Source organism: Poecilia reticulata, chromosome 17 (assembly GCF_904066995.2).
Source record: "Poecilia reticulata chromosome 17, P_reticulata-male-v2, whole genome shotgun sequence".
In the NCBI taxonomy this organism is placed as follows: Eukaryota; Metazoa; Chordata; class Actinopteri; order Cyprinodontiformes; family Poeciliidae; genus Poecilia; species Poecilia reticulata.
The window spans coordinates 1,218,367-1,243,799 of NC_088846.1; the positions used below are offsets into that span (position 1 = coordinate 1,218,367).

Consider the following 25,433-nt stretch of genomic DNA (forward strand, 5'->3'; position numbering starts at 1 on the left):
ATGTCTTTGGTCGCCTCCTCAGCCGTGTTGTAGATCCGCGTCTCTCCCTCATAGAAAACACGCAGTCTCGCCGGGAATGGCGTCTGGAACCGTATGTTCTTCTCCCGCAAGACTTTTTTCGCCTCTGTGTATTCCTTTCGTTTCTTCAGCACTTCCGGGGCCAGAAAAACTTTCTTCCCCTTGTACATGAATCCCTTCTTCTGCCATGCCTTCTTTAAGATCTCTTATTTCACCCTGAAGCTCATAAACTTTACCACTATCGATCTCGGTGGTGATTCCGGGGAGGGACACGGCGGCAGAGCACGATGGGCTCTCTCTATCTGGAAGGGAAAAGATGGCGGCAGCTCCAGCTTTTCTCAGAAGTTTCTCAACAAATTCCGTCATCGAACCTGCGCCGTTCTCTGCTCCCTCCTTAAGACCATGAATCCGTACATTCTCCCTCCTTGAACGTCCTTCCTGATCCACAAGCCGTGTTTCGAACCGTTTCTGTAGCTCCAGGAGCTCCACTGTAGCTTCCTCAATGTGTTGCAAACGCTTCTTCTATCCGGTTCTCTACTTTATCAATACGGCTGTTAGCTACTTTAATCTCTTCCTTAATTCCTTTCAGAGCATCAGAGCTCTCTTTACGGAAGTCTTGCAGTTCCTGGAGAATAGTTTCCAAATTTGCCATGTTAAAGTCGGAACAGACCTCTGTGGTTCGAGTCTTTGTGTTCAGCTCTGGGTCATTTGTTGCTTCTTTAGCTGAGTCAGCTAGCTTCAAAGCTAACGTTTCGTTACTGTCGACCTCTCTGTCGTCTAACTCGGGTTTTTGAGACTTTCTGCCGTATTTCCTTCTAGTCATAGTAAATGGCCCTTTTTAAATATTATCTTTCGAACTTTTGGTTAAAAAATTATCAAATTAATCGGGCTTACAAATATCTGGGTCGAGGAGCTCGCCTTTTAAGCTGCCGCCATGATGGTGTTCTCGGAAGTTCCCGATCCAGCTCATTTCTGCAGACCTGCAGCTTGTTTCCACTTCATCAGGTGGACCTGGAAGTCAGCATGTCAGTGCCTGAGTGCTAACCAGTAGTAGTAAAACTCCAGGCCCTCTGATTTCTAAGTGTCTCCTAGTGTAGCTTCTCGTCTTTCTCACCCGCGTTATTTCCTCGTGCAGGTTACCTGAACTGATCCCGGGATCTGGATGTCCCCTGGTTACATTTCCACTCCTATTCTTTTCAAGACTCAACAGCTGGCCTTCCCCAATCCACTTGCTTCCCCAAACCCTGTCTGCCCTCCCACAATACGATCACATGGATGCTGGTACTGGTTTCCGCCTAGGGACTGTTCTTCTGGAGCGCGTCTCTTCACAATTCTCAATTTATTAAACATCCTTATATTCTTCTTCTTCTACGAGTGTTTTGCATGTGGGTTAAACCTATCTTCAAAACCAACATGACACACATGCGCTTAATTGACATTATGTATGTCAATTATGTATATTGAAGCATTCAGAGTTCCTTTCACTCCCCCAGATGGGGAAACACGATTTGTAACTCAAGAGAACGCGCCTCCACTGCTCTAGAGTCCAGTGGCAGCGTGCTTTACACCACTGCATCCAATCCTTTACATTGAACTTGGTGATGTATGGCTTGGATGCAGCTGCTCCACCATGGAAACCCATTCCATGAAGCTCTCTGCGTACTGTTCTTGAGCTAATCTGAAGGCAGCATGAAGTTTGGAGGTATGTAGTGACGGACTCTGCAGAAAGTTGGTGACCTCTTCTCATTATGACCTTAAGCATTCGCTGACCTCGTTTTGTCAGTTTTCGTGGCCTACCACTTTGTGGCTGAGTTGCTGTCATTCCCAAAAACTTTCATTTTCTTATAACAGAGCTGAAAGTTGACTGGAATATTTGGGAGAGAGGAAATTTCAAGACTACATTTGTTGCACAGGTGGCATCCTATCACAGTTCCACACTGGCATACACTAAGCTCATGAGAGGAACTCATTCTTTCAAAATGTTTGTAAAAACAGTCTGCATGCTGAGGCGCTTCACTTTATACACCTGTGGCCATGGAAGTGATTAGAACACCTAATTCTGATCATTTAGATGGGTGAGCAAATACTTTTGACAATATAGGGTATGTAAGTCACATCTCAGTATAAGTCGCAGGACCAACCAGGCTGTGAATGCACAGTATTCATAATCTCTCCAAACTCAGTTCTTCTTTTTGCAAGTAGTACACATTTTCAAGACATTAAATTATGATACAAGTAGTTATGTCCAAAACTCTCGACCAAATAAATTGGCTGTGAAATCATTCTCATATCTTACTTTACAATCATAACATACAATCACAAACCTGAGCGTTAGCAGCTTCTATGGCAGCTGTCAAGGCCTTCATGCTGTCAATACTCTCTGTTGAGTTGCTGAGCCCTGACTGGATTGTCATGTCTCCTCTGGGCCCTTCATCTTCCATATAGGCATCCTGGTTGGTTTAAGAACAAAAAGACAATTTCTGTCACTGGCAAGTATTATGTTGGATATAGAATAAATAGCATTCTGTTTTTACCACTGGCATATCAAAAGTGTACTGTTGTACATTATGCTGATTTAGACATATTTTGGTAGGAGAAGCAGAAGCCTTGATTTGCAGGAGCAGATTTTTACCATGATGTATTCAGGTTTTCATAATCATCCATCCATTTTCTTACACCCTTGTCCCTCAGTGGGGTCAGGAGGTTTGCTGGTGCCCATCTCCAGCTGACGTTCTGGGCGAGAGGCGGGGTCACCCTGGACAGGTCGCCAGTCTGTCGCAGGGCAAAACCGAGACACACAGGACACACAACCATGCACACACACACTCACACCCAGGGACGATTTGGAGAGGCCAATTAACCTGGCAGTCATGTTTTTGGACTGTGGGAGGAAACCGGAGTACCCGGAGAAAACCCACGCACGCACAGGGAGAACATGCAAACTCCATGCAGAAAGACCCCAGGCCGGGAATCGAACCCAGAACCCCCTTGCTGTAAGGCAACAGCTCTACCAACTGCGCCACTGTGCAGCCCCTTTTTCATAATCATGAAGGTTTAAAAGAAGTCATTTTGCAATGGCATCTTTACTGGTCTCTTAAAAAAACAATAAGGTAACTCCAGCTCATTTGACCAACAGGGACTTGAATCACATTACACAAGATCTTAGATCACTGCTCTGGTTCTGTTTGATAAGTGACATATTTTTTTTTTCACATTTTGAAATTTTGATATTGTTCTGTAAAGCACCAAAAGGTATTGGCCCAAAAATAATTTCTAAATCACTGGTCAGATTTGAACTGTGTAGATCCTTCAGGTCTTCAGGAATCTGTTTACTCAGAGTGGGAGGGAAGTGTGAAGGATAAAAAGAAAAAAAAACAGGAAGTAATGAATAACAGCGCAAAAATCTGAAGAGACAACATAAATATATGTGGCAGATATTGGGTTGCTTGTTTTCGTTTGTGAAAATGTTTTGTACCACAATACAAAGTGACGTTCTGTTGATGGTAAACAATACTCCCCAACTCTCTCCCCACATTAACACAAAGCATGATGGAAGAAGGTGAATGTCTGAAATCAGTCTCTGTGTAGTGCATCACTACTGTTGCAGTGATCAGTACCTGTGCAGACTCTGTGCTGCTTTGGGCTGTAATGGAGATATATGGCTTGGAGGCTGTAGAGCAGGTGGAGGTCCGTGGTGGCACTGGTGGAGGGGTTTTCTTATAGGTAGTAATGCAAGACGATACTATAAAAAAACAGAAGGTAGGACAGAACAAAAAGAGAAGAAATTAGTTATATAAATTGTTGTGACCAAAAAATAAAATTTTTTTTTGGTCACAAAAAAAGTTTCCAACAACCCATTTTTTCCACTTAACCAGCAGAATATATATTTTCACCAACTAAAAAAGATATTCTGTCACACTGTATCTAAAAGTGTGACTAATGAATATTGTTATGCTAACAGATGTGGTCAAAAAGCAAAAACATTGGAGTGAATACAGCAAGCACACTCAGTGAACAAAATCCACAAATTTTCTGCATCTTCCCAGCGAAGGTCATCTGACTGATATTATAATGCACTAATGTTCACATTTACTTTTTTTTTTTTTTTTACTTTATTTTACTGTATGTGTAGCACAATTCATTTTGCTAACCATCTTTATCTTTCAAACTCAACATGAGCTGAACTTCTCCTCTTGTACCTTATTGATGTTCATTTTAGTTTCTTTTAACTTATTTGCACTTCACCTCTCATCCAACAACAATATTATTATTATTATTATTATTATTATTATTATTATTATTATTATTATTATTATTATTATAGCATGAATAATGAATATGTCCATTTCTAATCTCATAGTAGAAACATGACTTGGATGCCAAGTTCAAACTTGACATCTAAGTCACAGCTCACTTCAACTATACAACATTTAGATGAAGTGAGTTGTTAGTGGCTACAATATGTTGTTGTTGTTGTTGTTGAAGTGTGTTGTGCTTTTAATACATTTTTTTGTTGCGTGTACACAGAGCTGCATGGGAAGCTGACATTGATCTGACACTGACATGCAGCTCATGGCTTTTGGCCAAGATGTGGATGAATGTGTCTGAAGTCAATAAATGGCAGATGCTCTCTTCACAAGGCCATGTTCCCTACTCATTAAATCTAACAGAGAAAAAAAACATTCCAGTGTTTTGGGGTCTTTTCCTAATAAAATTCAACCTCATTGATCATGACAGAAAATAGTTCAGAAATGTAAAAAGTTCTTCAGACAGCTTGGGCCTCATGAATAACAAAGTGCACAACTTGCATAGTCGGGTTTCTATAAAGAGCCTCAGTGTTATGAGTCCTGTCTAGGTTATTGTTCAGGTGAACACCCAGGTATTTGAAGAGTACATTATCTCAGTGTTCACTCCCTGGATGTTCACCAGCGTCAATAAGGGGGGTGCGCCTGCAGAAATCCACCATCAGTTCCTTGGTTTTCCCCGTGATAATCAAGAGTTGGTTCTGCTGGCTCCAGTCCATTGTCTGTACTATGAGTCGTCCTGACCTGTGATGAGGCCGTCTATGGCAGTCATCACAGAGGTTTTGCAGATGGCAGTGTGGAGAATTGATGGAGAAGTCTGCAGTCCATACTGCAGACACAGGGACACAGCTGTGGGTGGCCAGTGAGGTAGTCCGGTATCCACTGGCACATGTGGTGGTCTACTCCTGACAGCTCCAGCTTGTCCCCAGAAGTCCTGGCTAGATTTTGTGCAATGGATCCACTAAAGACCTCAGCAGGAGGCATAGATGATTGAGCATGAGCCTCTATTGATCCACGGCTTGTAATTGGAGAAACACCATAACTGCCTGATGGGGACAATGTTGTCCACACAGAAGTCAATGCAGTCCATGACGCTGTTGATGTTCTCCCCAAGAGGAGGACAGAACTCTTCCCACACAGAAGAGCTCTTTGCTCTTCCTACTGTGTGGAAACTAAAGAAGTTAGAGCTTCTGAGTTCCCCAGGGGAGAGGGAGGTGATGAACTGTATGCCTTGTTGGTGTTAACATGAAGTAGATCCGGTGTGTTGGTATTTCTGGTGTCCCCAGTGATCAGAAAGGGGACCTGTGAGTGATGTTTTTGGAGTCTGCTGGTGGAAGTGTGGATGACATCCCAGGCCGCAGCAGAGTTAGCAGAGTTCACATGCTATCGTAATAACGTGAAAATTCCAGAGGAAGATAATGCAGCCTCATACAAACATCAAGCAGTTCGATGTCCTTACTTCAGAGCATTTCTTTGTTGGTTACACCACCTGTCGTTCACAAACACAGCCAGATCCCCTCCTTTCTTCTTACTGCTCTCCCTGGTTCTGTCTGAAAGCTGTCCATGTTTACATGCGAGTCCAAAGTTGCATGTTTCTCATTCAGGCAGATGAGGCAGAACTTCTGGTAGCTCCTTTGATGGAATGTTGTTGCTGCCAGCTCATCCACTTTGATGGGAAGAGATCTCACGTTTCCCATTATGATGGATAAAATCTTCTGTTTCAGTTGCAACAGCCAATGCATCTCGTATCTTTTCCTTTTCATGTCTCTTCCCTTAACTGTCACCCTCAAAATGATTACATGTAAGTCAATGTGTTCATGAGGACAAGAACCACATTATTTTCTTTTGAAAACTGGTATCAAAAATCCAAGCTAATGTATATTGCCACTCACCTGTGCTGCTTTGGATGGTCCTGACAGTTGTGGCAGTTGTGCGTGGTGGTGAGGATGGAAGTAGCAGCAGAGGTCTTCCTCCTGGTCCTTCATCCTCTGAGGCACATCCTTGGTCAATTGCCCTCACATAACTGGGGCTACGCATACGGAAGCAACCTGGCATAGGTAGGGTGTCCATAGTTTCCAAGCTATCCATGCCTGCATCCATAGCTTGAGATTGCATCTCGCTATAGACTTGCTCACATACTTGCTCAATCTGCCCATTCACTTCAACCTCACTCAGCTATAGAAAAGAAAGAAAGAGGGCAGAAGGGGCACATAGGGTGAGTGTGGGGGGTTGGGTGGACCAGTAAAATTCCAGCCAATATATCTTACATGGCAATATCCATGTGACTTTTTTTGATTACTCCCACACAGATACATTTCTATAAAATGATGTTGGAACTAACAGATCAGAAATTTTCTGTTTAATAAACAATACTAAAACAAAATCTTTTCAATAAATGGAATTCCTGCATAATAATACTCTATGTAATATTTTTACTTTCAATAGTCCACATGTTAAAGATAGGGATGTCTCAATTGCATCCCAGGTGTCACCTGAGTCACGTGTCACACTGATTTTAAAAGATTAATATAGGAAGTCCATGCTAACCCCAGATCCTGATACCTGCTGCAGGTCTGCTCTCTGTGATCATATCAGCTACAACCTCCCGTAAGAGGTTGTACCTGTCCCATCTTTCATGCCCAGTTACTAATTACAACAACCATGTTAAGACCTTACAAAATTGCAATATAGCTCCTCCTTTTTGTCTTATTGATCAAATCTGGCTTTTTGGCTGGGTAATGGTCACTGACCTCACACAGATAGAAGTGATGCAGTTTAAATCCTAGTCAACCCAGAACAAAGCATTCATTTCAATCATCCATCCATTATCTAAACTTTTATCCTTCTGGGATAGAGAGGGGGGCTGGTGCCTTTTTTCCAGCATTCAATGGATGGGTACATCTGGGACAGGTCGCCAGTCCATTGCAGGACAACACAGAGACAGACAGGAAAAACAACCATGTGCACACACACTCACACCTAGAATTTAGAGAGACAAATTAATCGTCATGGTAAGTGACCTAGGAAGTCCATGTAGTTAGCAGAGAACATGCAGACTCCCTGCAGAAAGACCCCCGGCCGGGACCTGAACCCAGGACTTTCTTGCTGCAAGGCAACATTGCAACCACTGTGCACTCAGTTAAATTAATTTAAATGCAAAAATATTTGGCACCAGGACACCCTAGATCACAGTTTGATGATCGATTTTGTCATCACTCAGCTATACGGTGATGAACTATTTTGGACATGGTCATTTTGCAGTATATTATGCTATCCACAGACTAACTTCGAGGCAAATTACTACGCTTAAAAAATCAAGCCACACGAAGAAGATATTGACATTAGTACACATGGCCTTCCTGCTCGTTAGCAGGTGACAAGAGCAGGATGTACAACTTAATCCAGGACCGAACAAATCCGCTGATGCCAGTATCGAAGGGCTCCTTACTGTTAAGAAAATATATTTAAAATAAGCTAGTTTTAAAATTTAACATGACTTGATTGAAATAGCCTAATTATAGTTTTAAAATTTATAACTTATTCTGGCCTATTGATCTTTATTTTACCTGTAGTTAAGGCAGATTGTTTGCCTAGATCTCTGATCTGCTCTTTGTCTGGGAAACAATCAGTAGGAAGTTCCAACATTTCACACTGATCCATGAAACAGCAGGAGGTCGGAGAAGCTCTCCTTAGACAATGGGAGCAAATGGCTTTAGAGAGAGGGTCAGAGACAGGTCCTGGTTGGATGAGCAAAGATACGCCTTATTTGAATAAATTAAAGAAAAGGAGATAAAACTTTCCCCACAGAGTAACAAATCAGATTTGCGCTTGCATTTCTCCAAAGACGTCTTTGCTTTTTGTTTGTCGTTTCCATCTTTTGTCTTTTTCTCTCTCTCAGGTAAATTCATGTGTTTGTGCTCTGAGTTTTCTGATGTTTTGTGATGTGCTTTTCTGGTGACATGCATCCGTCTTGAATAAAGGCTGATTATTGTGACGCTGTTATCTCTGTGTGACCTCAGTCTTTGCGCACAGCATTTTCTGAATCCGGGCATAGAGAGGATATAACGAGTCAAAAGGTTTTTAAAGTTTTAGAATAATTTTTCCTCTCTTAATATTACCAACGAGCCAGGGATGGTTGCTGGAGATCGGGGTGTTACGTCAATCCGCGTTTCCCCATCAGATACGGTCTGATATATATATATATATATATATATATATATATATATATATATATATATATATATATATATATATATATATATATATATATATAACTAAACATATACATACATTTATAATAATTATAATATATATGTGACATATATGTATTTATCATCACTATTATTTATTATTATTATTGTTGTTGTTATTGTAATTGTTGTTGTTGTTATTATTAGTTTCCCGCAAAAACTTGAAGAAAGTGACAACTTTGCCGAAACATATTGTTTGAGCTTTCACGGTGTCCGTAGTTTCCTATGCGCGTGCGAGCACGCGTGCTGAGCACGAGCACGCGCGTATTTTGCCGCGTGGGCCGGGCGGAGCGGCAAGAAGACGCAGGGGGGGACCGTATCTGATGGGGAAACGCGGATTGACGTAGGGCGGCGATGTGTCGGAGCACATGTTTTACACCCAGGAACATATCGGACAGCAGTTCGATCGAACTGTTTTGTGTGGCGAACGCGGCATGACTGGTGGGAAAGCTGTGGCTTGCTACCATGCTATGGCGTCTGATGTTTCAACTCAGAAGACCTATGGTGTCAGTACACTGTCAACAAATGTTTGTACTAACCATTTTCCTCATGGAGATCTTTGGATCGCGCCACCTGTCACACTGGATACCAGCTCTGGGATTATCAACAACGGTCTGCTACGAAGAAGTGAAAGTAAGAACTTGATGGCTAATTCCAACAAGACAAAGAGACATGGACCGGCCCGACGGAAGCCAAAGACATTACATACGGAGGCAATAAACAAACAAAGACATTATCTATTTTTTCAAACTGTTAATCATGCTAGAGTGGTCTGGGACCCTGCACTTAAACCTAAAGGTATCTTTGGAGGACATTTAAATATAAGAAGTCTCATACCCAAATGTGAGGAAATAAGAACATTGCTAATGGGATCTAATTTGGATTTTCTATGTCTAAGTGAAACTTGGCTAACTGATAACATTCCAACTAATGTGATCGATGGATCAGGATATCCATGTTTCAGAAAGGATAGAGTTGTGGGGCGAAGAGGGGGAGTATTAATTTACATAAAAGACTTATTTAACGTCAATGAGATGGTCATAGATGAGCATATCAATAGAATCTGTATGTTTAAATGTTTGTCTTTCACCTCGTATGAATTTTAATATTGTAGTGGTGTACAATCCACCATCAAGTTGCAACACAACTTTTTATCATAACTTAAAGGAATTGTTAACAGGATTTAGACACAACAGTAATCATTTTGGGGGATTTTGATAAAAACTGGATGGACAATAAATTGAAAAAACCACTTGGAGAACTGACAGCAAAATTAGATTTTCACCAGTTAATCAGTAGTCCCTCTCGTATCGCTAAAAACAGTCAAACTTTAATAGATTAAATTTTTTCAAATAAACCTGGTCGAATCATAAAATCCTATAACTTGGTGTGCGGCTTATCTGACCACAATATTACTCTCATTGCAAGAAAATTATCTCAAAATCGTTTTGTCAGTCGCTATAATACATAGAAACAGACTGTAATACAAATTCCAAGACAGGATGTACACAAATTTGAGGCCGAATTAGCTAAGGTTAATTGGGATGACGTTTCTAGCCAGAATCAGATAAATGATTGCTGCAATACATGTATTCTCAATGTTTGTAATACTATGAATAAGTTTCTTAAAACCCATACGAAGGGACGAAGAAAAATACAGCTACCTTGGGTATGGGATGACATTCGGCTGTTAATGAAAAAGAGAGACTCTGCTTTAAAATCTTTTCTTAAAAATAAAAGGACCACAGATTGACTGCTTTTTAAAAGTTTGAGGAACAAAGTAGTTAAATGTACAAATCTAAAGCTAAATATTTTACAAATGTCTTATCAGAAACTGGAGGGAATGGTAAGACGATCTGGAAACAACTAAACAGTTCACTGAATCCCAATGCACGCACTAAATATAAATATGAACTTGCAATAGCAGGAAAAACCATAACTGATCCTGCTAAGCTAGTAACAATGTTTAATGATTTTTTTTCCTCTCTTCAGTTAAAGACTTGGCATCAAAGTTTCTGCCAGCTCCAATGGAAACACACGGTACAAAACCGACCAAAAAGTGTTCTGATTTCTTTGAGATTAAGGAAATTCATTACTCTGATGATCAAAAAGCCATTAACAGCTTAAGTAATTCTCACGCAAAGGATATGTATAATTTAGATGCTATGTTTTTAAAAAAATACAGTAACATTTTAGTACAACCTTTAACTCATATAGTTAACATTTCCATCAGCACAGGGCAATTTCCCGATGCATGGAAAAAAGCTTTGGTGAAACCGATTTTTAAATCAGGAAATCCACATGAAATCATCAACTACAGACCAATAAGTCTGGTTCCGGTCATGTCAAAAGTGCTGGAGAAAATTATTCTGGAACAACTACTACTGCATTTAGAAAGTAACAATCTTCTGCATCCGCTTCAGTTTGGTTTCAGACGTCAACATTCCACAGAGATGCTGTAAGTTTGCTGCTTGAAAAGGTTAAACAATCACTTGACAAGGGACAAATTACTGGTGCAGTTTATCTTGATATGAAAAAGGCCTTTGATACGGTGAATCACAATTTACTGATCTCAAGTGCTTTCATCATTTAATTTCTCAGAACGGTCATTGTCTTGGTTTAAATCATATTTGGAAGATTGTTAACAATGTGTTCTCATTAATAACAGTAAATCTGTCTTCTGCAAAATTGTAACAGGGATTCCACAAGGAACCATCTTGGGTCCGGGTCATTTTTAGTTTGTTAATGTTGGGATCCAGAGGTTTGTCAGCTTTTCTCCACTAGGTTTGTCAGCTTTTCTCCACTAGGAAGGCATGGGTCAGGAGGACCCATGCCTTCCTCCTGAGGGCATGGGTCGGCGTCTGCACGCCTGTTCTCCATCTACTCATTTGGAGGCGTATAAGTGGAGGAGGATGCTGTCACTTCTCTACCAGAGTGTTAGCCAGTATCGGTACCGGCTTACCTTGAGCTACTTCTACCTAGATCTGTTCCCAGATTCTGACCCTTCTTGTCTCTGCGTTCACAGCTACCCTGGTCCTGAATTATCAGGTCAACAGCCAACCCTCGAGATGGAACCTTCACTGCCTAGAGTCTTACCTGTCCGTCCTCCGCCGCCGCCACTGACCTCAGCCCTCAACCCGCTGATCAGCCTCTAGACTCTCAAGGTCCTCTCCCGGTCCAAAACTCCCCCTGACAGGTATAGTCACCAACCTCCACCAAACTGCAAATTCCCTGGATCCTGACTAATCATTTCTATCCTCCCCTAGTTGCCCTGAGATCTGCCAGATGAACCTAGGATTCCATTTCTCATTGTTTGTATTCATTGTAAATAAATCACATCATTGTATTCCCTGTCTCTGGAGTGTTTCTGCATGTGGGTTAGGAAACTCGACACCAACATGGCAGTTAATAGTCTTCCTGAAATTTGTCCTGAAGTCAATCTTTAAATGTATGCTGATGACACCATTGTTTACACATCGGACAAAAGCGGTATTGTTGTTAGTGAAAAACTTCAGAACAGTCTGCAGAGATGATCAACATGGCTAAAGGATTATTGCTTTACTCTCAATACAAAAAAACAAAGTGCATTTGCTTTTCAATCAAGAAAACATCATTACAGTCCTTGAATATTCAGATCAATGGGGACCCTATTGAACAAGTATCACAAGAAAAATATTTAGGAATAATTCTGGATGCTCAGTTAAATTTTAGGAGCCATGTTGATAAAATCTGGAAAACTGTTGGATCGAATATAAATTGTTTTAAAATTATTAGACATTGTTTGACACTTCACTGTGCAGAGATGTTTTTGAACTCACTGATCCTCACATTTTACCTATGGAGCTACTGTCTGGTCTCAGACTAATCAAACTATACTCATACCATTAGCAAGTCTCTATAATTGGGCCTTAAAGGTTTTATATCAAAAGCCAATTAGATTCCATCACTGTCACACTTTGGCTAAATTTGGCATTTTGGATTTTACAAATTTTCTAACTTATAATGTATTAAAATTGATTTTTAAATGTTTAAATGGACTTGCACCTACGCCATTAAGCGATTGTATACAGAGACTGCAGGGCAACAGCAGATCTACCAGAGTGGCTTTGGATGGAAATTGTAAGGTCTCCTTTCGAAGAACCACTTTTGCTCAAAGTGCTCCGTCTGAGAGGATCTGCAGTTTGGAACTCACTTCCTTTTCATTTAAAGTCTAACCAGTTTTAGTATGTTCAAAAATCAAACAAAACTCGGGTTATGTCAAAAACAGACCTTTACCCATTTTTGATGTTTTACATTTTTCTGTTTGTATACATTATGTTGTGCTATTTTAAATGATTATCACTTCAATTTTAGAGTTATTTTTTTTAAAAGCCCATTTAGGGACAAGTGCTGTGAATTAGCTGTTGCTATTGCACCATAATGCAAACATGGGACTGCTGTTTTATTCGGTTTGTCTACGTCGATGTGTGTCTGTCCCTATCAAATAAACTTTATAATAATCGTTTCATTGGATCTGCGGCCATATGTCTTGGACACTCGGGTGAAGAGAGGTGCGGAGCTGTCCACTGACCACTACCTGGTGGTGAGTTGGCTCCGGTGCTGGGGGAGGAAGCCGGTCAGACCTGGCAGGCCCAAACATGTAGTGAGGGTCTGCTGGGAACGTCTGGCGGAGTACCCTGTGAGACGGAGCTTTAACTCCCATCTCCGGCAGAACTTCGAACACGTTCCGGGGAAGGTGGGGGACATTGAGTCTGAGTGGACCATGTTCCGTACCTCCATTGCCGAGGCGGCTTATCGGAGCTGCGGCCGCAAGGTTGTTGGTGCCTGTCGTGGCGGCAACCCTTGAATCCGTTGGTGGACACCTTCGGTGAGGGATGCTGTCAAGCTGAAGAAGGAGTCCTATTGGGCCTTTTTGGCCTGTGGGACTCCAGAAGCAGCTAATGGGTACCGGCGGGCGAAGCGGCATGCGGCTCGGGTGGTCGCTGAGGCAAAAACTCGGGCGTGGGAGGAGTTTGCAGAGGCCATGGAGAAAGACTTCCGTACGGCTTCGAGGCGATTCTGGTCTATCATCCGGCGTCTCAGGAGGGGGAAGCAGTGCAGCACCAACACTGTATATAGTGGGGATAGTGCGCTGCTGACCTCAACTCGGGACGTTGTGGGCCGGTGGGCGGAATACTTCGAAGACCTCCTCAATCCCACCAACATGCCTTCTGTTGAGGAAGCTGAGCCTGAGGACTCTGGGTTGGGCTTTCCAATCTCTGGGGACAAGGTCACTGAGGTGGTCAAAAAGCTCGGTGGCAGGGCCCTGGGGGTGGATGAGATCCGCCCGGAGTTCCTTAAGACTCTGGATGTTGCAGGGTTGTGTTGGCTCACACGACTCAGCAATATCGCATGGACATCGGGGGCAGTTCCCCTGGATTGGCAGACTGGGGTGGTGGTCCCCCTATTCAAAAAGGGCGACCGGAGGGTGTGCTCCAATTACAGGGGGTCACACTCTTAAGCCTCCCTGGTAAGGTCTATTCAGGGGTCCTGGAGAGGAGGGTCCGTCGGATAGTCAAACCTTCAGCAAGATTCAGCAAGAGCAGTGTGGTTTTCGTCCTGGTCGTGGAACACTGGACCAGCTCTACACCCTCAGCAGGGACCTGGAGGGTGCATGGGAGGGTGCTGTTTTGGTGGCCTTAGGATCACATGTCTGCTTTTTGTGGATGATGTGGTCCTGTTGGCTTCATCAGATTGTGATCTGCGGCTCTCGCTGGAGCGGTTCGCGGCCGAGTGTGAAGCGGCTGGGATGAGGCTCAGTGCCTCCAAATCTGAGGCCATTGTCTTGAGCCGGAAAAGGGTAGAGTACCTTCTCCGGGTCAGGGGGGTCGTAGTGCCTCAAGTGGAGGAGTTTAAGTATCTGGGGCCTCCCTTCGGAAGCTGCTGCGCCCACGACCCGACCTCGGATAAGCGGCAGAAAATGGATGGATGGCAAAAATATTTTATTGATCCCATGGGGAAATTAAGCATTGTCATATCATCCATGTATCTTCAAAGAGTTATTGTGGGAGGTCACGCTGTCAGCAGGAAGGATCTGCATTTACAGTCAGTCCTGTAGAAAATCTTAAAAGCCTTCTGACTGAATACCATGGCTGTATGACATTCTCATATTGCAATTACATACTATTAGCACAGTTTCCAGGTGACAGGGATGATATTTCACAGTAACACATCCTAGGTGATACCATCAGTTGTTAGCAAGCACTGCTAGTCTGCCTCATTTGCCTTTGCTGGTCCTGAAGAGGGAGAATAATTCCCTTTTTAAAAGAAACTTTGTCTATGAGCTATCTACCTAAATGATCAGTGGAGTATGATGGGTTAACTTCCGTTAGGTCGCAAAGTGGTAAGTTACTAATGTCAGCATACCTGTTTAATAAGGTGCTCTGGAGCTAGCTTATTGAAGACTGAAGCTGTTTGTGCAGTCAGATATATCTGTAGAAACTAATGCCCCAGCTATCTGCATTTTAAGTAACACATTGTCAGAACAATATAGTGGCTTTTCTTAGCCCAACATAAAGGTAACAATTTGTTGGAAACAAAAAATTCTCAGATCATCTTTATTTACAGGACAGATTAAAAAGATGTGATAAAATGATATCAGTCAGAAATCCACTACTAACATTTTGCAAATCAGAGATTATGAAAATTAAATAAAAAATGTTAGCTTCCCTCAAGTTTGTGTGTACACAGTAGCATAACTGGATTGAAAGAGTCAAAGTAACAGATGCTTGGAACCAACCTGACTGATGGTGCTCATGGCTCTCATGTAGCTTTCATTGCGTGATCGGTATTGGGGTGAAGACAGCAGTGATTTGGGGTCAAGGAGAGTTTTAGGATCCAGTGTATCCAGGCTTCTGTTTATTGAAACCTCACTCACAGCACGCAAATAACTGTGACTCCTGATCTGCAGTTTGGGGGAGTGTTCTGTGGAAATTCTGACAGAGACACACATCAGGTTATCTCAGAAACTGTCCAATTCATCTTCACCTACCAACATCATTGCTTCACAGAATACACAAGTCATTTACTACCTTCTTAAATGTATGATAAAAATTCCTTTTTTGTGCACCAACATGTTAGCTAAGTAGGGGAGAAAAAAGCATTTTAGTTTATAATATGAATATTTTGACTATCCAGAAAGGAAGGGCTTGGTAGTCAGACCACACCTGATGTGATGAAGAATGGGGTTGAGTTCAAAGTCAGGCATCATTACCAGCTGAGCTAACTTTCTATTGAAGAGAAAGTGATTATCACATTAAAATAACCCCTTCATATTAACCCACAAGGCTTTCATGTATTGCTTTGTCGTTATTCAAAAATACTGCTAATCATTCAAATATAGTAAATGGTGAACAAGCTCAATTTATATTGTGCACTAGAGCCACAATTACCCAAGCATACTCAAACATTGATCAGAGGCAACTTGGGGATAAGTGCCTGGAAGAGGAATATTGATCAGCACCTCTGAGATTGTAAGATGATTATGTTTTAATCAAAACACCCCATTTTGCTCAGGTGTGCTTTATTAAAATGATAATATTTTCCATAATTACATTGCTTTAATATAACAGATATGTTTAACGTAGCCGTTTATGTAGGCCAAAAAATTCAATGTCTTTCTATAGTACTGTTATTACTCTCTTGTTTTAACATTCTGTCCTTTAATGAAAGGCTTCAACTGAGATTCACTAGGAAGCTGTGTGTTAATACAGCATTAAAAGACAAAAAGAAGGTCAAATTCTCTTAAAAGCTTTATGTTAGTTTAACAAACAAAGTTTACCGTCAAACACATATAAACTGAAGATGACAAGGTAGCAGACTAGTTTCCAGTTTTTTTCACCTCCCTTGACCAGAAGATGTCATGGATATGTTTGAAATGTAACGTTCTGTATTTTGTGATGTTCTTTTACACTTTAACTTTAGGTCCATCAAATCAAAGAACATGTCAGTCACACAGTGTGTGGTATTCAATAAAACTGCAGGAACGACAAATCATACATGGACAGATTTTACTCACCAACATTCAGAACGACAGCTTTAACCTACCCACAAAAGTCAAATTTCAAAAATGCATATTTAATCCAAAAGGGAAGTTATATGTTGTTAGCACTCATAATATCAAAGTTTGTTGAAATAGTTATTGTAGATGCTGATGGCTGTGAGCTGGAAGGATCTCCTGTAGCAGTCAGTATTACGGTTTTGACAGAAGAGGTTTTTTGTTGTATGGCGGTCTGATGAAGAAGATGTTCAGGGTTTTAAATAATGTTCTTCATTTTATGAAGAATTATTCTCTTTACAGTCATTTGGAGAGGTTCCAGAGCAGAACCTCCACAAAATGGGAAACTACAAACTTGAAAGAGAGAGGGATTCAACCGTTCTTCATTGAAGGCAAACATTTGTACTTTTTTTTTTTTACTGAATTTCTGAGAAGACCAAGCTTGACATGAATTTCACTGTGTTCAATGTTCATAAAATGAAGATTGAACTCTTCAGGGAACACCATAAATGCGTGGAGCCAATCTACTGCTGAGATACAATGTACCTTCCGGTACAGAACTCTGTGAATTGTTTTGTGATTCGTCAGGAGCTTATAACTGTTTTTAAAGCAGAAATGCGATTTTGAAATCTTGCTTCAGCTAGTCCATTTCCACTACCTGGTTTTTGCGACCACAAGCAATATGAATGTGAAACATTTACCAAAAGCAATGAAGAATTATGTACATTTTTTAAGACTCTTCACCAAACAAACTACAAAGACTACCAGATGACAAAAACTCCTGGATGGAAATTACAACTTCATTGTCCATGGAGGAGGCTGTCTGCGGAAAGGTGGCACTGTCTAAAAAACAAAATATTGGATGCAGAGAAGAAGTAATTCCATTTAAGCATTGGTTAATATTTCAAATTTTATATTTGCAAATCTTTAATGTCTCTTTTTGTCATTCTGTCTGGTGAACCAGACCAGCATAGATCACAAGGATCCTATGCACATCAATATACTAAAGCAGAAATCCTTCTGAATAATCACATTGAATGAAACAGAAATTTATTTCAAATGATCTACTTGGAAAAAAGGAAATGTAGAAATCTTACTGTAGAGTGGTCATCTCAGTAAGTGACGGCTGTGTAGCTTTAAGGTAGCTGGCGCGACGTGCCTGCATCTTCGGTGAAGGTTTGGGGCTTCCATCAGAGTCTCCGCTGTCATCCTCAGCCATGGCTTTCACATAGCTGCCACTCCTCATCCTTCGACAGGGAATGTCATCCTCCTTCCCCAGAGGAGAAAAACCACTCCACTCATCTTGAGGTACCTGATAGCAAGAAAGAAAATACATAAGTGTTGTCAGGAAGATGTTTTCCTCTGCTCTCTGACTTCCAGTCACCAAACTGGCACACTAAGCTGTCCTTGTTGTACACTGAAAGACAACCAAGGACTTAGTATTAAAGGCGAAAAAATAAGAGAATGATCCAGCATCCAAAAAACCCTGAACTAATCACATTGTCCTCCATTCCTGATTCTCTCACAGACATGGCTTGACAGATTGTCTGCACCACAGTGAAATTGCTGGCTAATTAGCATAGAACAGTATGTGCAGAGGTCATTTGGAAATTTCTCTCTGGCTAATTCAAACATCTGCTTCACTGAAGTTAATTTGGTTGTCCAAGAAAACCTTTTAGTGTGTAGTGTATGTATTTGAACTCAAAAGTGTACTATAATTCTTCTCTGATTTAGCTTTGCTTATTGTTGAGAAGATCAAAATCTTTCATTATATCTTTATTATTGTTGTGGTATTTCCCCATAAGAAATAATTGTTTTGTTTCTTTTATGTTGTACATGAACGAAGACTAAACTTTATTCTGATGAATTACAGAAAATGGGTTTGATTCATTGGCAGAAAAGATGAACAGATCTGTTGAGTTAAATATCTATCTCTCTCTCTGTGCATGTGTGTGACGTCAAAGACACACAAATGAGCAGTTTGGCTATAAAAAGAGAAAGGACCAGCTGCAGTATTATCAGCAGTGCCTCTCACCCACGCACTGGCTTTACATCCACAGTAGCTTGACACTCAGTCTACTGTATTGCTGAGAAACAGGGCTGCTGTTAGTAACTCTCTACTGCTACATGTGAGATTCTGGTCATCTTTTCCATGAAGAATTATCTGCATTTCTATAAATAATTACTTGAACATAGGATGTTACCACTGAGTTGGTGTGTAGTTCTAACCATCAGCTGTGTGATATAAGCCACAGAATGTTGACGTTCCCTTGACAACCCTGGTTTTATGGTGTAAAGTAGCAGCATTTAAAGTAAATGAAGGTGAAGCTGGGAGCTCCGCAGCTGACATGCAGAAGAGAATTTGTAGACAACATAATAAATAACATGGGAGAGCAGCAAAGTGTGTTAAGCCTGCAAGTACAAATAATTGAGATTATTTTGACTATAATGGAGTTCAAAGTAAGTCAAGAAAAACAACCTGCACTATGATCACCCCAGTTAAAATAAAATATATGCATCAAAATGTAATGACAGCTAGATGTCCTGCACTATGGTTCTGTCAGTATCCGTATTCTGCCCTATTCTGTGAGGGCAGAACAGAACGTTCTCGCTGTTCTTTCAGCCACTCTTCTAAACTCTCATTTTAGTTTCTTGATGCCTCACTTAATGTAAGTCTGAAAAAATATTCTATATTGCTCTAATGATGGGCAATGAAGCAAGAGAGTCAAACACTTGAAAAGTTAAATTAACACAGTGATTCTTGAAGACAGTGGTAAGAAAAAGTGTTTGCCCCCTTAAGAATTTTTTTCTAATTTAATGTTTCAGATCGTAACACAAATGTTAGTATTGGATAAGTATAACATGAATACTTTCAAAAAGTACTATGTGAAAAAGTAAATGCACCCTAAACTTATATAGCTGGTTGTGACACCCTTAGGATCAACAACTTAGAAAACTTATCAGTTATTCACTAATTCTAAGTCATTACTGAAGTCATTACTGACAGATGTTTTAATGGTTAAGGTTTTAATTCAGTCATGTTGAATTATTTCTATTATTAATGTGTTTAAGGTCATTCCATAATACCTGAATTGATTTTAAGTCCACACTTTAAATAGGCCACTCAAAATCTTCATTTTTTTAAGCGGCTTTGCTACAATGTATCATTGTCCTGCAGCTGAACCAAAGTGTCACTGGGCTCCAGGTCTTGTTTTCTGGAATGTTCAATACTTAACTTAGGCAGTAGATCTGCAGTTCTCTAGATGTTCTGTTTTTAATCCAACTTAATTGAAACACTTTTAATTTTAACCAATACAACAGACAGTGATATAGGAGACCACAACATGACCATTACGAAGAAAAGAGAAAGCAAGAAAAAAAAAAAAACTAATACAAAAAGCAATAAATAAAAAAATGCATTAAAATTAATAATGATAATAGGATCTTTTGATTTTAGTTTCACTATTATGTTAATTTCTTATTTAATTAGATTAGTTTTGTTCCAGTTTTTCTTTAGTTCAGTCTTTTCTTAACTATTCTAGTTTTTTGTTCTGTCTAATTATTCCTTAGTATGTTTATTTCCTAATCCCCTGTGTATTCTCTCACCCTCTGTGGCACTTTCTGTCTCTCTCTCTCTCTCTTTCTCCAGTCTGCTTTATGTTCTCTCCTCATCCCTGCAACCTGATAGCTCAGGTCTTTTGTTTAACATTCAACCTCCCAGTACGTAAGTACCTCATTCTCAGTCACTCCTTGCTGCTTCCTTCTATCTGTTCTCTGTAATTCCCTGTGTTCTCCACATGTTGCCATTGACAGGTGACCTTGCACATGAGGGAGAGATTTTTGGTAAAACATTTAGTTTGGCCTTCAAATAATGTAATCTATTTATGATTTTGCATTGGAGCACCTGTAGTCAAGCATTAATAGAATAGTAGTGGATATGGTGCTTCCAAGTGTTGTCTTTAATAAAGATGTTAAGAGTTTCCTCCCACATTTGTTTAATTATGGTACTATGTTGAGAGTGTTGAAAAGATGTCAACCAATGACAAAATTAAACCTTTAGATCTTAAACAGGACATTCAAACGTGAAAATATTTTGTCTTATACAATTCCTCAGCTGCAGCCAGCAGGTACCTATAAATGAGTTCGGTAATATATATTTTAGCTGTAATTGTTCAAATGAACACACATGGTTACTAATGTATAGGTCTTTTAGAGACATAATTCCCCTCCAACGCCATTCCCCAAAAACTGCATCTGTAAATGAAGAAAGAAAATGGGAGCGTGCACTAAAGGTTTCAGAAGCTTGCAAAAATTACAAATGTACAACCATACACCATACTCAGTTAAAGAAGGTGAAGTGTTCTCCTTTACAATATGACAGTGGTATAAGGCTGGACTGGATGGCCTGAAGAAAGGCTCCAAGTTGTCAAGTTTTGCTCAGTCTTTAGTCATGAGGGCTTTTTTTTTTCAGATATCAACAGCTAGGTTTTGATACCTTTTTTATTTAAGGAATGGAGTCATTTGAAATAATTTTATATTCACTCAGGTGATCTTTATCCCATATTAAAAGCAGTTTTATAAATTGAAAACAGAAGTGGGACAAAGGTTCAAAAACAGAAGAAATCTGAAGGGAGGCAAATACTTTTTCACACCACTATGCAAGTCTACATACTCAAACAAACTGAACCATTACTCTACGATAGCGGTTCTCAACGTGGGCGGTACCGCCCCCCAGGGGGCGTTCAGAGGACGGCAGGGGGCGCTGGCGGACATTTTTACAAAAGGGGGGCGCTGGGATGCCTTTGGGGGGCGTTTGGTCGAAGGTAAACTTTACACCTTAAATGCAAACAATGCCAGTTTAGACTTCGAGCAACTTGGTAAAACTGTATTGTGTAACATTAAATCATGCTTGGCTGCAACTGTATCAATGGCAGCTCTTCTTCTATTCAGTGTTTGTAGCTTCTGTTAGCTTCTTGGCGCAGCTCCGTTCTCCTGCTACTGGTAGCTAAAATCACGATACCCTCACTGAGTATCCCTCTGAAAAATGAACCCATTTAAATCAAGAAATCAAGAAATCCCTCCATGGCTGATACCACGATAGAGAGCGTTCATTTTATAGCGCCAATCTATGTTTTTGCATCCACCTGAATAATAGTTGCGCCACTGATGGTTGATAATCTGATGTCCCATTCTCCTGAAGGCAGCACAGAGCTGCACCACCAGAAACTGACAGAAATACTGAAGAGAAGAAGAGTTATGATTAATGTAGTTACAGTTCTATCCATGTTTTAATGTTGCAGAGCTCAGTCATTTTGCAAATAGTTCAAAGTTTAAACTGGCATGTTGTTCATCTTTTATCTGGTCATTTTGTGGAAGATTGAACAACTAGAAAATGGCACAAAATAATATTTTTTCCACTCTGATTGGCTGCTGTTAGGCCTACAGATTTTAACTTGAATGTTCATGGCATTTTTCTTAGACGCCTGTGAAAATAATTTCTATTCCCATGACTTTTTTAGTCTCTGGGAAATAATTTTTGATGATAAATACAGAAACAAGCATAAAAATCAAAACATCTACAATAGTGATAGTAATATTAATGATAAAATAATAGTCAGTGGAAAGTAGCCTGCAAATTCTTTGTTGGGGGCGGTGAGTGACCTGGATAAAGGCTGGGGGGGCGCTGGCCCAAAAAACTTTGAGAAACACTGATCTAAGACAAAAATCTGCTGGAGTGAAATAAACAATAACTTATTTTTTCTTTACCTCATGTCTATGAGGTATAGAAAGAATAAAGTTTTCAGCTATTAAAGCACAACTCGCCTAACTAAAGTCACTTGAGACAACAAATAATTGTGAAATTCAATTTGACTTTAAACACTGAATCCAACATGATGTCATCCAGAATTCTGTACAAGAAAAAGCTGTTAAAGATAGAAACAGAAAAAAACACAAAATAACTGACACAAAGGCAAGAAGAGATGCCTTCTAAATTAAAAATTAGCTCTACAAACAGTTAAAGCTGTTCTTTGTGAGGTAATGTCATTACCTAGTATTTAGAGAGTAAGGCTACTACTGGCTCTGCACTTACTTCTCTTTTCAACTCAAAAAAGGGAAGAGGAGGAAGAGGACAAGAAAGAGAATGACTCTTCAAACCAAGAAAAAAGTAAAAGTTTGGGTTGGTGGGTGGTAGGATGCTGGGTGGATAAAAAGTTTGAGGGTGAGTTGGGTAAGTGCAGGAAAAGCAGAGTGATCAAGACGAGTTCTGGAGAACAATGCACCAATGTACCTTACAGTGTTGTGGACACACTATAACTTTATCCTAAAATGCTTTGAAGTTGATTGCATTTAAATAAATTTTGCTCTGCACACTGATGGAGTCAGATTTACAGATTTTTATTTTTTTTTTTACAAAATGTGTTTATACCAAATGTTTGAATTTTTTATTTTTTTATTTTTTGTTCTACCAAAACGGTTTCATCGCAGTCATTTGTGTTGGTGGATGTTCATCTTCACTGAGCCTTCAAAGCTTTCAGGTTGTCCCTTACAAAGTTATGTTCTATCCATCATCTGAACATGGATGAAACTACTGCAGACTGACCAAAACATGAACATCCACCTAAGCTAACCAGGAAAGGAGAAAGTATTAGTTGGACGAGTGTTTATTTCAGTCCTCAGCAATCACTGTCCTGTATGCTTCAGATGTGTCTCTGTTCCAGATCACCTGATTCTACACCTGCATTAATTGCATGACATCCTCTGCATGTCATTAAGTACTACAGAAACCTGTTAATCACTCAATTATTCAAGTCAGGTGTGTGGCAGAAGGGGAATACCTAGAAAATGACCATAACAGAGAAACACTGAGTTAGAGAAGCATCCAAGAGACCCATGGTAGCTCTGGAGGAGCTGCAGAGACCAACAGCTCAGATCTATTGATAAGACGGCTATTAATCATGCCACAGTTCAATGGTCGACTGTGTTGTCATTTCGTTTGATCTACAGCCGCATGACTTTGTGAAGAGAAATTTATTAAGTCTCAAAAATGTTCTTGTTTATCAGTGAAGCATAAATAAAGACAATATTTAAGCCCTAATGCTTCTTGCAACACCTCACCATGCCCCATAGCGGGGGCGCGTCCCACTATGTGAGAAGTACTGGCCTAACCATATTTCACTGTGCTTGTCAGCTGATCAGACCTCATTTTTAAGAATGTATCTTTATTGATATTCACTTTGGCTCAGCTGTTCAACAGCATTCCAACCATGTAGAGTTCAACCTACAGCCTCCTGTGGGGTTCCAATGTCCTGGTTTGTCAACTCAAAGAAAAGGAAAAAAATTGGGATAAATGCTTAAATTAATGTTGCCAGTTATGAATAATTTTGACATTAACAGTAAATTACAGATCTTTTTTCCTAAAATCGTAGCTCATGGTAAATCTTTACTTGCAGTTTGTGTGTTTTGTGCAATACTTTTAATCCCTAGAGAGTCTTGGCTGTTATGATCCATGTGTTTGAGTTTTTCCTCATCTTTCCTTTGTTGTTCATTATCATTATTAAGTTCTTGGTGTATTTGGTTTTTTCAAATTGCCTCCAGGGTCTTTTCAGATCAGTTTATTCATCATTTTTAGTTTCTTAGTCATTTATTGTTTGTGTATTTGAATTTATTCTCTTACATCAGCATTAGACTATCTCTCACTGGTTTGTAGATCCTCTAGTCTATATCAGGTTCCTCTTCATTGTTTTACCTTCCCTCAGTCTCCCTGCTCAGTATTATCTCTGATTATGCTGACCCAGTCCCAATGTCATTCTCCAGCCTTTTCTCAGTATTTAAGCTTCTTGACTTTCTTTATTCCCCTCTGGTTCCTTTCACGTCATCCTTCCTTCTGCATCCTGTCCCCCTTGTGCCTTGCTGTAAGTTTTTGATCCGTGTTAGTATTAAATTTCATCATATTACTCCCGAACTACTAAGATGCTAAATGGTCCTGAGAATAATTTCCAGTCAATTATTCAATTATCAATTATTAATTTGCTAAAACCCTAGTTCTGTAGATACTAATGTAAACAACTGAACATATGATTGCATTTTATTAATTGATTGAATATTGTTTGTGATCTGATTAATTTAAGTTTTAGTGTGTCCCCAGTCTGAGTCAGTGATATCCAGTCATGCAACTTTTCAGCCACATTCAAATATAATAAATGTCAATTTACATATGTGAGCACCATTTGAGAGAACGCCTCAAGACATTTTCATGTCATCTCAGCAAAAAGGTCACACTTCAAATTTTATAGTGATTTTGCAAATAAACAAACTAATATCAAACCAGGGTGATAAACAGCAGGAAAAGCAACACAAACTTTCCTTTTATTTGTGAAATTTGCAATATAAAATAAAATTAAAATATTGCATCTTTTGCTTACACAGGAACATATTGTTGTTTGACAGGGTAAATAATGTATATAATCATAAAAAGCAAGTTAATAGTTTAGAGCAGGAGTGGGGAACTCCAGTCTTTGAGGGTTGGTGTTTTGCTAAGCTTAGATGTCTCTGTGGTTCAGTATATTTTAATCAAATATCTGAATCAGTGTAGTCAAGTTCTCCAGAATCCTGATAAGGACCTCATTTTTTGACTGAGGTGTGTTGAAGCAGAGAAACTTCTAAAAGCAGCAGGACGTCAGCCCTGGAGACCTGGAGGTTCCTGTCCAGGAAGGCCATAGCGCTCTGGTGGTCAGACGGAAGGACTTGTATATGTGTGCAATAAGTTCATGAAAGGTATTTGGTTTGATGAGATTAAAAGATTAAGATCCTAGATCTCATTCAGAT

General features: G+C 40.0%; 1 protein-coding gene and 1 long non-coding RNA gene across 10 annotated transcripts in view; one reads left to right on the top strand and one right to left on the bottom strand.

The window, feature by feature from the left end:
- dlgap1a (discs, large (Drosophila) homolog-associated protein 1a) overlaps nt 1–25,433 on the bottom strand; it is a 149,250-nt gene that overhangs the window by 70,397 nt on the left and 53,420 nt on the right. For 5 of the 8 annotated variants that reach the window (XR_014084399.1, XM_081598755.1, XM_081598756.1 and 2 more), the window contains 6 exons: nt 17,705–17,919; nt 15,351–15,546; nt 9,112–9,189; nt 6,215–6,497; nt 3,636–3,760; nt 2,343–2,468 (listed from right to left, as the gene is read on the bottom strand). Coding sequence is in view for 7 of the 8 variants with exons in the window: in XM_081598755.1 (XP_081454881.1) it covers nt 2,343–2,468; nt 3,636–3,760; nt 6,215–6,497; nt 9,112–9,189; nt 15,351–15,546; nt 17,705–17,919 (1,023 nt within the window). In the remaining variant the exon portion in view is untranslated. The remainder of the gene's footprint in view (nt 1–2,342; nt 2,469–3,635; nt 3,761–6,214; nt 6,498–9,111; nt 9,190–15,350; nt 15,547–17,704; nt 17,920–25,433) is intronic. The other 3 variants (XM_008433540.3, XM_081598751.1, XM_081598754.1) reach the window with 2 other exon arrangements.
- Nucleotides 8,850–13,076, top strand: LOC145548107 (uncharacterized). 2 transcript variants are annotated; one of them, XR_014084400.1, is made up of 2 exons: nt 8,850–9,370; nt 11,598–13,076. It is a non-coding gene; the product is annotated as an uncharacterized LOC145548107 (long non-coding RNA). The 2 variants fall into 2 exon arrangements; XR_014084401.1 differs by having other exon boundaries at nt 8,850–9,205.